The 10,658-nt window shown below is 47.8% G+C and overlaps 1 protein-coding gene across 1 annotated transcript in view; it reads left to right on the forward strand.

Moving 5' to 3' along the window:
* Window positions 1-9,839, forward strand: part of adgrl4 (adhesion G protein-coupled receptor L4) — an 83,134-nt gene extending 73,295 nt beyond the window's left edge. Inside the window, exons 14-15 of the mRNA XM_078408144.1 lie at window positions 364-532; window positions 6,941-9,839. Of these exons, the coding sequence (XP_078264270.1) occupies window positions 364-532; window positions 6,941-7,003 (232 nt within the window). The 3' untranslated portion in view covers window positions 7,004-9,839. The remainder of the gene's footprint in view (window positions 1-363; window positions 533-6,940) is intronic.
* Window positions 9,840-10,658: the final 819 nt, after the last annotated feature.

Raw genomic sequence — 10,658 nt, forward strand, 5'->3', positions numbered from 1 at the left:
GTTGAGCAGGCTAGTACTTTATTCCTTGGAGAGCAAGAGGCGGAGTTTAGATTAGTTTAGAGATACAGCGCGGAAACAGGCCCTTCGGCCCACTGAGTCCCCGCCGACCGGCGATCCCCGCACACTAACACTGTACACACTGGGGACACGGGGAGAATGTACAAACTCCGTACAGACAGCGCCCGCGGTCAGGATCGAACCCGGGTGTCTGGCGCTGTGAGGCAGCGACTCTACCGCTGCCTCAATGACCGATGCTGCCTGACCCGCCGGGTTACTCCAGCACTCTGTGTTCTACGCAAGATTGCAGCATCTGCAGTTCCTTGTGTCCTCAGTGTAGTGACGCTGTCTCTTCGTGTCTTGCAGGTCGTGCGCTCGGGGTGCTTTGGCCCTGCTCTTCCTCCTTGGAGCTACCTGGACCTTCGGCGTGCTGCACATTATCAAGGGATCCCTGGTGACCGCATACCTCTTCACCATCTCCAACGCATTCCAAGGGATGTTCATCTTCATATTCCTCTGCGTCCTTTCAAAGAAAGTAAGTGCATCCTCCCAGCAAGTGCATGTCAAGTGTGAAGAAACCTAATGGCATGTTGGCCTCCATCACGAGAGGATTTGGCAATTCTCCCTGCAAGGTCGACCCACACAACACTCTTCTGGAATTCTTTGAGGATGTAACTAGGAAAATGGACAGGGGAGAGTCGGTGGATATGGTGTACCTCGACTTTCAGAAAGCCTTCGACAAGGTTCCACATAGGAGATTAGTGGGCAAAATTAGAGCACATGGTATTGGAGGTAGGGTACTGACATGGATAGAAAATTGGTTGACAGACAGAAAGCAAAGAATGGGGATAAATGGGTCCCTTTCATAATGGCAGGCAGTAACTAGTGGGGTACCGCAAGGCTCGGTGCTGGGACCGCAGCTATTTACAATATACATTAATGACTTGGATAAAGGGATTTAAAGTACCATTAGCAAATTTGCAGATGATACAAAGCTGGGTGGTAGTGTGAACTGTGAGGAAGATGCTATGAGGTTGCAGGGTGACTTGGACAGGTTGTGTGAGTGGGCGGATGCATGGTAGATGCAGTTTAATGTGGATAAGTGTGAGGTTATCCACTTTGGTGGTAAGAATAGGAAGGCAGATTATTATCTGAATGGTGTCAAGTTAGGAAAAGGGGACGTACAACGAGATCTGGGTGTCCTAGTGCATCAGCCACTGAAAGGAAGCATGCAGGTACAGCAGGCAGTGAAGAAAGCCAATGGCATGTTGGCCTTCATTACGGGAAGATTTGAGTACAGGAGCAAAGAGGTCCTTCTGCATTTGAACAGGGCCCTGGTGAGACCACATCTGGAATATTGTGTGCAGTTTTGGTCTCCTAATTTGAGGAAGGACATCTTTGCTATTGAGGCGGTGCAGCGTAGGTTCACCAGGTTAATCCCCGGGATGGCGGGACTGTCATACGATGTAAGATTGGAAAGACTGTGCTTGTATTCACTGGAATTTAGAAGGATGAGAGGGGATCTTATAGAAACGTATAAAATTATCAAAGGACTGGACAAGCTAGATGCGGGAAAAACGTTCCCAATGTTTGGGGAGTCCAGAACCAGGGGCCACACAGTCTAAAAATAAAGGAGAGGCCGTTTAAAACTGAGATGATAAAAAAACTTTTTCACCCAGAGAGTTGTGAATTTAGACAATAGACAATAGGCAATAGGCAATAGGTGCAGGAGTAGGCCATTCGGCCCGACGAGCCAGCACCGCCATTCAATGTGATCATGGCTGACCATTCGCAGTAAGTACCCCGTTCCTGCCCTCTCCCCATACCCCCTGTCTCCTCGATCATTAATAGCCCAGAAATGGGGAAATCGAGAACCGGAGGACATAGGTTTAAGGTGAGGGGGGGGGGAAAGATTTAACAGGAACCTGAGGGGTAACTTGTTTTTTACACAGAAGGTGGTAGAACGAGCTTCCGGAAATGGTAGTTGAGGCAGGTTCTATCACAACATTTGAGAAACGTTTAGATAGGCTCAATAATAGGACAGATGTGGAGAGATATGGGCTAAACGCAGGCAGGTGGGACTAGTGTAGATGGGACACGTTGGTCAAGTTGGGCTGAAGAGCCTGTTTCCACGCTGTATCACTCGATGATCAGGCAGCATCTTTGGAGGAAATGGGTAGGCGACATTTAAAGCTGGGTCTGAAGAAGGGTCTCGACCCAAAACGTCACGCATTCCTTCTCTCCAGAGATGCAGCCTGTGTCTATCTCCAGTTTAAACCAGCATCTGCAGTTCCTTCCTACACATTTAAAGTTGGGACCCTTCTTCAGAGTCAGAGAAACATATAAAATTCTTAAGGGGTTGGAGAGGCTAGATGCGGGAAGATTGTTCCCGATGTTGGGGAAGTTCAGAACCAGGGGTCACAGCTTAAGGATAAGGGGGAAGTCTTTTAGGACCGAGATGAGAAAACATTTCTTCACACAGAGAGTGGTTTGTCTGTGGAATTCTCTGCCACAGAAGGTAGTTGAGGCCAGTTCATTGGCTATATTTAAGAGGGAGTTAGATGTGGCCCTTGTGGCTAAAGGGATCAGGGGGTATGGAGAGAAGGCAGGTACAGGTTACTGAGCTGGATGATCAGCCATGATCATATTGAATGGCGGTGCAGGCTCGAAGGGCCGAATGGCCTACTCCTGCACCTATTTTCTATGTTTCTATGCTGCCTGACCCATTGAGTTCCTCCGGCTCTGTGTGTTCTACACAAGAACCCACCACCTTGCTGCCTGGGTTACTCCAGCGTTCGGTGTCCAATTCCCAAGTTCATCCTTGTGTCTGTCCCTGGATTCCATTTTCTAAGTTGCAATACACAACAAAACAAAAACGCGGTGATCTGTTTCTCATTCCACATTTTGATGCAACTTGTAAGATATTGCAAAATCTTGCGTCTAAGTTAAATAGCTGGGATATTGTTAACGACCTGCATAATTAGCACTGCCGAACGGTATCGTAGCAACATCTTTATTATACGCTGACATAACACTTTCTATTCCAACGACCACCTGATAATTGGAAATAAATAGCTTTCTAATTACATTGCTATTCAAAGTATATACAAGCATTAGCATTATTACCCTAGGAATCATGGGACTCTGAGATAGATGGGCCCTGATGTTGTCAACAGTGAAGTTTTAGTTGCTGGTTTGTTTGTGACTTGTTCTCTCCTCCCTCAGTCTTCCACTGAAAATTGCATCAGCCAAGTTTAGTTCAGTTCAGTTTGGTTTAGTTTAGCTTACTGTCACGTGCGCTGAGGTACAGTGAAAGGCTTTTGTCGCGTGCTAACCAGTCAGCGGAAAGACAATGCATCATTACAATCGAGCCGTTTACAGTGTACAGGTACATGACGAGGGAATAACGTTTAGTGCGAGGTAAAGCCAGCAAAGTCCGATCAAGGATAGTCCGAGGGTCACCAAAGAGGTAGATAGTAGTTCAGCACTGCTCTCTGGTTTTGGAAGGATGGTTCAGTTTAGACAATAGACAATAGGTGCAGGAGGAGGCCATTCGGCCCTTCGAGCCAGCACCGCCATTCAATGTGATCATGGCTGATCATTCTCAATCAGTACCCCGTTCCTGCCTTCTCCCCATACCCCCTGACTCCGCAATCCTTAAGAGCTCTATCCAGCTCTCTCTTGAATGCATTCAGAGAATTGGCCTCCACTGCCTTCTGAGGCAGAGAATTCCACAGATTCACAACTCTCTGACTGAAAAAGTTTTTCCTCATCTCAGTTCTAAATGGCCTACCCCTTATTCTTAAACTGTGGCCCCTTGTTTAGAGATACAACCGTGGAAACGGACCGTTCACGGCCAACCGACCAGCGATCCCCGCACACTAACACTATCCTATACACACTAGGGACAATTTACATTTATGCCAAGCCAACCAGCCGACAAGCCTGTACATCTTTAGAGCGTGGTCGTAAGCATTCATTTGCCCTCATTCTAATTCATGTATTCCACAAATACATCAACTCCTCGCAGATTCCACCACACAAGGCTAGTTACAGCGGCCAATTAACCTGCAGGTCTTTGGGGTGTGGGAAGAGACCAGAGCACCTGGTGGAAAGCCACTCGGTCACAGGGAGAGAACGTGCAAACTCCCTGCAGGCAGCTCCGGGATAGCACAGGATTGAACCTGGGAGTTGGACACCGAATGCTGGAGTGACCCAGCGGGTCAGGCAGCATCTCTGCGGAGAAGGAATGGTTGACGTTTCGGGTTGAGACCCTTCTTCAGACCCTGGGATCAGGAGAGTGGGATTCGTGAAACACCAGCTCTGCTAGTTGTGCTGCCCCTGATTTATGCCTCCCCTAAAGTTTAATTGCCTACGATTAATCTGAGCTAATTGTGCTCTGTAAGATTACTGAGGGACAGAAGGCCGGAATGGAACTGAGCGGTAAATAGATTTGAAATCATCTTTCTGGCACCATTCCGAGTAAATTATGGATCTTGTTTAGCAAGGATTTCCTGATGGACTTAGGCACTTAATATACATTCTGCCGTTGTTTAAGGTGTTATTGATTCGGGCAAAAGTGTCACTGTAACCGAGCTTGTCAACAATTCTTTTTTAATGCTGTAGAGAGGAGATAATCAATTACTGGTTCATCATCCCCAGTGGGACAAGGTCGAAGTGCACAAGAACGCAACACACTAATCCTGCGATCAATACTTTTTGACGTTATCCCTGTAATCAATGCTATCAATATTCCCCCCCACTCTGTCCCTTGTTTATCCTTTATTGTCAGTGCAGGACGACACTCCAACACAACTTGGAAATTCAACCGTTGACCCTTTCCTACGACCAGTGTGGATTCACAATTCTGCATGTCTCACAGAATCGTAGAGTCAGAGAGTGATACGGAGTGGAAACAGGCCCTTCGGCCCATCTTGCCCATACCGACCGGCATGTGTCTCTCTGACCTTACTTTTCAATTGCACGTGTTAATGTAGATCTGGCGTCAAGAGTCAAGTCAAGAGTGTTTTATTGTCATATGTCCAGAAACAGAACAATGAAATTCTTATATTATTATTTAATATTAATATTATATTAATTCTTATATATTTATTTATTTGTCCATTTCTAATATGTATATATATATACACACACACACAAATATATACACACACACACAAATATATACACACACTCAGACGCGCGCACACACACACACACACACACACACACACACACACACACACACACACACACACACACACACACACACACACACTCACACACACTCTCACACACATTCTCACACACACACACACACACACACACACACACACACACACACACACACACACACACACACACACACACACACACACACACACACACATATATATATATATATATATATATATATATATATATATATGTATGTATGTGCTGAGTGTGTGTGCCTACAAATGTAAATGTACGTGCCTCTGCGTGTATGTATGTGTGTGTGTGTGGCTGTCGGTGTGTATACGCACACGCACACGCACACGCACACGCACACACACACGCGTATATATAAAAACACAGCCAAATAAATAAACAACAATAGTGCAAAGTCAGAGGACTAGAGTCCCGGGTTCCATACTAACCTCGCGTGCTGTAGATTAATTGGCTTCTGTAAATTGCCTTTAGTGCGTAGGGAGTGAGTAAAAAAGTGAGATAACAGAGAAATGGTGTGAATGTGTGATCGATGGTCGGCTTGGACTCAGTGGGCCGAAGGGCCTGTTTCCATGCTGGACATTCCAACTAAAGAATTAAATAACTCAAGAGGGTGGCACGATGGCGCAGCAATAGGGTTGCTGCCTTACAGCGCCAGCGATCTGGGTTTGATCCTAACTACGGGTGCTGTCTGTACGGAGTTTGCACGTCCTCTCTGAGAGCCCTTGGATTTCCTCCGGGCGCTCCGGTTTCCTCCCGCATCCCAAAGACGTGCAGATTTGTAGGTTAATTGGCTTCTGTATTAATTGCCTTTAGTGCTTAGGGAGTGGATAAGAAAGTGGGATAACAGAGAAAGTGGGATAACAGAGAAAGTGGGATAACAGAGAAAGTGGGATAACAGAGAAAGTGGGATAACAGAGAAAGTGGGATAACAGAGAAAGTGGGATAACAGAGAAAGTGGGATAACAGGTGGAGTCCAGAACCAGGGGCCACAGTTTAAGAATAAGGGGTAGGCCATTTAGAATGGAGATGAGGAAAAACCTTTTCAGTCAGAGAGTTGTGAATCTGTGGAATTCTCTGCCTCAGAAGGCAGTGGAGGCCAATTCTCTGGATGCTTTCAAGAGAGAGCTAGATAGAGCTCTTAAAGAAAGCGGAGTCAGGGTGTATGGGGAGAAGGCAAGAACGGGGTACTGATTGTGAATGATCAGCCATGATCACATTGAATGGCGGTGCTGGCTCGAAGGGCTGAATGGCCTCCTCCTGCACCTATGTAAGAAAATAACTGCAGATGCTGGTACAAATCGAAGGTATTTATTCCCAAAATGCTGGAGTAACACAGCAGGTCAGGCAGCATCTCGGGAGAGAAGGGATGGGTGACGTTTCAGGTTGAGACCCTTCTTCAGACCGAGAGCCGGGGCGAGAGGGAAACGAGAGGTGTGAACAGGTAAAGAAGGGCCTCGGCCCGAAACGTCACCCATTCCTTCTCTCCTGAGATGCTGCCTGACCTGCTGAGTTACTCCATCATTCTGGGAATAAACTCCTGCACCTGTTGTCTGTTGTCTATTGTCTAAGACGTGCAGGTTTGTAGGTTAATCGGATTCTGTAAATCGTCCCCAGTGTGTGGGTGGGACCCGAACCCGTGCACAGAGGTGACCGCTGCTCGGCACGGGCCCTGTTTTCCACGCTGCGTCTCTGAGAGGGATTAACGTGGGTTTTATTTCATTCCACCTGGCAGATTCAGAAGGAGTACTACAGGTTATTTAAAAACGTGCCCTGCTGCTTTGAGTACCTGAAATAAACCGGACGGAAGGCGGACAACCGACCAGGAGGTGGGAGAAGAAAGACTGCTAAGAAGAGTTGGCCAATGACGTTGATGGACGTGACCATAATTTATTTAAAGCTTTACTATGGGATGGGCTTCATTGGGATGGAGTGTGGGGGAGGGGGGGGGGGGGGGGGGGAGAGTGGAGAATACACAGGTAACTTACAATTCTCACACCTAGTCTTCCGTTCCAATTGGGTCCTCTTCGATGATTTTTTATGGCCTTTGTTGGCATTAGCAAGTTGGGCCACTAAGCTTATTGCTGTGCTGTATATCTCCAAGTTTTAGTTTTTAGTGATACAGCGCGGAAACAGGCCCTTTGGTACTCCGAGTCCGCGCCGACCGGCGATACCCCACACATTAACACTACCCTACACACACTGAGGACAATTTTTACATTTACACCAAGCCAATTAACCTGCAAACCTGTACGTCTTTGGAGTGTGGGGTGGAAACCAAAGATCTCGGAGAAAACCCACGCAGGTCACGGGGAGAACGTACAAACTCCGTACAGACGGCACCCCGTAGTCAAGATCGAACCCGGGTCTCCGGCGCTGCGAGGCAATAGCTCGACCACTGCGCCCAGTTAAAACAATGACTTGTTTTGTATTAAAACAATTGCTTTTTCCATGTAACATTTTATCCAGTCAAAATCTCAACTTTCCAGGTTTGCATTTTAATATCTTTCAGAATGAGATCCCTAATATTAAAGGGAAGAAGTTTAATAAGATGTGTGTACGAAGAAACTGCAGATGCTGCTTAACAGCTGAGATAGACACAAAGTGCTGGAGTAACTCAGCGGGTCAGGCAGCATCTCTGGACAAAAGGAATTGGAGACATATTTTAGATTTTTTTTAGATTTTAGATTTAGAGATACAGCGCAGAAACAGGCCCTTCGGCCCACCAAGTCCGTGCCGCCCAGCGATCCCCGCACACTTAACACTATCCTACACCCACTAGGGACAATTTTTACATTTGCCCAGCCAATTAACCTACAAACCTGTACGTCTTTGGAGTGTGGGAGGAAACCGAAGATCTCGGAGAAAACCCACACAGGTCACGGGGAGAACGTACAAACTCCGTACAGACGGCGCCCGTAGTCGGGATCGAACCTGAGTCTCTGACGCTGCATTCGCTGTAAGGCAGCAACTCTACCGCTGCGCCACCGTGCCGCCAACTGAAGACCGAGTCTGAAGAAGGGTCTCGACCTGAAACGTCACCTATTCCTTCTCTCCAGAGATGCTGCCTGACCCGCTGAGTAACTCCAGCACTTTGTGTCTATCATTGAGAGCAATAAGATGCAAGGTAGGGAGTCCCAGGACATTTTTGTTAAGGTTGAGAGATTAACTTTAGACTTTGATTAGTTTAGTTTATTGCAAAGTGTTCCAAGGTACAGTGAAAAGCTTTTGTTGCGTTCCAATCAGTCAACCAAAAGACAATAAACGATTACAGTCGAGCCATGCACAGTGTACAGATGCATGATAAAGGGGATGACGTGGACTTTAAACTTCAGAGATATAGCATGGAAACAGGCCCTTCAGCACACCGAGTCCGTGCCTACCAGCGACCACCCCATCCACTAGCACTATCCTACACACTACATGTGCTGGACATTTAGACAGGACAATCCATTTCAGCTTGTGCTCAGACTAACTTGGCCTACGCGATCTCCCAGTTGCCAAACGCTTTGACTCCCCCTCCCACTCCCACGCTGACCTTTCTGTCCTGGGCCTCCTCCATTGTCAGAGTGAGGCCCAGCGCAAATTGGAGGAACAGCACCTCATATTTCGCTCGGGCAGCTTACACCCCAGCGGGTAGACACACAATGCTGGAGTAACTCAGCGGGTCAGGCAGCATCTCGGGAGAGAAGGAATGGGTGACGTTTGGGGTCGAGGCCCTTCTTTACCTGTTCACACCTCTCGTTTCCCCCTCGCCCCGAATCTCAGTCTGAAGAAGAGTCTCGACCCGAAACGTCACCCATCCCTTCTCTCCCGAGATGCTGCCTGACCCGCTGAGTTACTCCAGCATTTTGAGTCCACCTTCGATTTTACAGTTTTTTTCCTACACATTACAACCCAGTGGTATGAGCATTGACCTCTGACTTCAAGCAAACCTTTGCTTTCCCTTCTCCCTCTCTCCCTGTCCCTTCGCCACCCTGGCCGTCCTGCCAGCTTCACTGCCATCCCGCTTGGTTTCTCTGTTTGTATCCACTCGTTATCACCTTCCCCACAGCCAACAATGGACCATTGTGGGCTCCACCTTTCCTTGATCGTCGTTGCCGGCTGTGCCTCAACCTTTTGCGGGCCCTTTCATTCATTGTCCTTTGTACCTGTTCACACTTCTCGTTTCCCTCTCCCCCCCCCCCCCCCCCCCCCCCCACCGCCCCGATTCTCGGTCTGAGGAAGGGTCTCGACCCGAAAGGCCGCCTATTCCTTTTCTCCAGAGGTGCTGCCCGACCCGCCATTTTGTGTCTACCGGCTGGTGGCATTCTGATGGGAGCACTCCCTCTTGCGGAGGGAGCCTCACCTTCCACAGATGTGCAGTTTGATGACAGGTTTTAATGACAAGTCCCGTGGATTACCAAAGCACGCCATCTTGCCAATCCACGGCACCCGAACGCCCACGGATCAGAATTTCAACGAAGAATGAAGCAGAGAGCCATAACCTTAACGAGAGACTTGGGATGTTAGCGTTTCTTATGAACTGATTGGTATCTTCCAAGAGTTTTATCCTGTAAAATAGACTTTTTTTTGCGGACGCAGAAAAGGATTCTCTGCAAAGTAAACTCATTTACGTTTATGCTTTTTGAATAAAGGCGTGAAATTGTTTCCCGTGTGATCCTTGTACCTCTCTGGTGGCGACGGAGGTGCTTTGCATTAATTTATTCCTTCTGCTAGCAGAGCTGCATTGTAAGGTTACAGCAAGGTCTGGCTCACCAGTGTTCAGCAACAACGATGCCTGGCAATAACTTACACTGGCATTACATTGCCTCCTGTGGATGTGGCCCAGTTTAGTTTAGAGATACAGCGCGGAAACAGGCCCTCCCGCCCACCGAGTCCGCACCGATCAGTTGTCCCCGCACACTAAAGGGCCTGTCCTCAAAAAAAAATGTCGGCGATCTGCTACAACTTTGACAGTCGACGGCAGTCGCGATTTTTAAGGCGACTGCCGGCGATTGTCAAAGTCGTAGCAGATCGCCAGCATTTTTTTTTAACCCTACGACAATTACCACGACAACGACCACGACAACGACCACGACAAGGCCGATACAAGTTGCTTTTTTTATGAAACTAGCACCTGGCTAAGAGATTACACCGTCTTCGGAAACATCGCGGAAATTCCCACTCTTACCTGACCGTCAAACTGCCGCCTCCAATCTACCTGACGGTAAATAAATTGGTCAAACGAAACTATCTTCTGGTATCTTCAAATGCCTTTTCTTAATTTAACATTACGTGCTTCTAAACGCATCTGCGACAACCTAGCAAACCTGGGGACAGCGTGAGACAGACAGCGCCCGCAATAAGCTACGATTCCTGGCCACAAGCCAGCTGTCGCCCAGAAATATCTATCTGGAGCATGTTTCCGCGACACGCCAAGATCCGCTACGATTCGTTGAAGACTCCTCACG

Source organism: Rhinoraja longicauda, chromosome 11, assembly GCF_053455715.1.
Source record: "Rhinoraja longicauda isolate Sanriku21f chromosome 11, sRhiLon1.1, whole genome shotgun sequence".
Taxonomy (NCBI): Eukaryota; Metazoa; Chordata; class Chondrichthyes; order Rajiformes; family Arhynchobatidae; genus Rhinoraja; species Rhinoraja longicauda.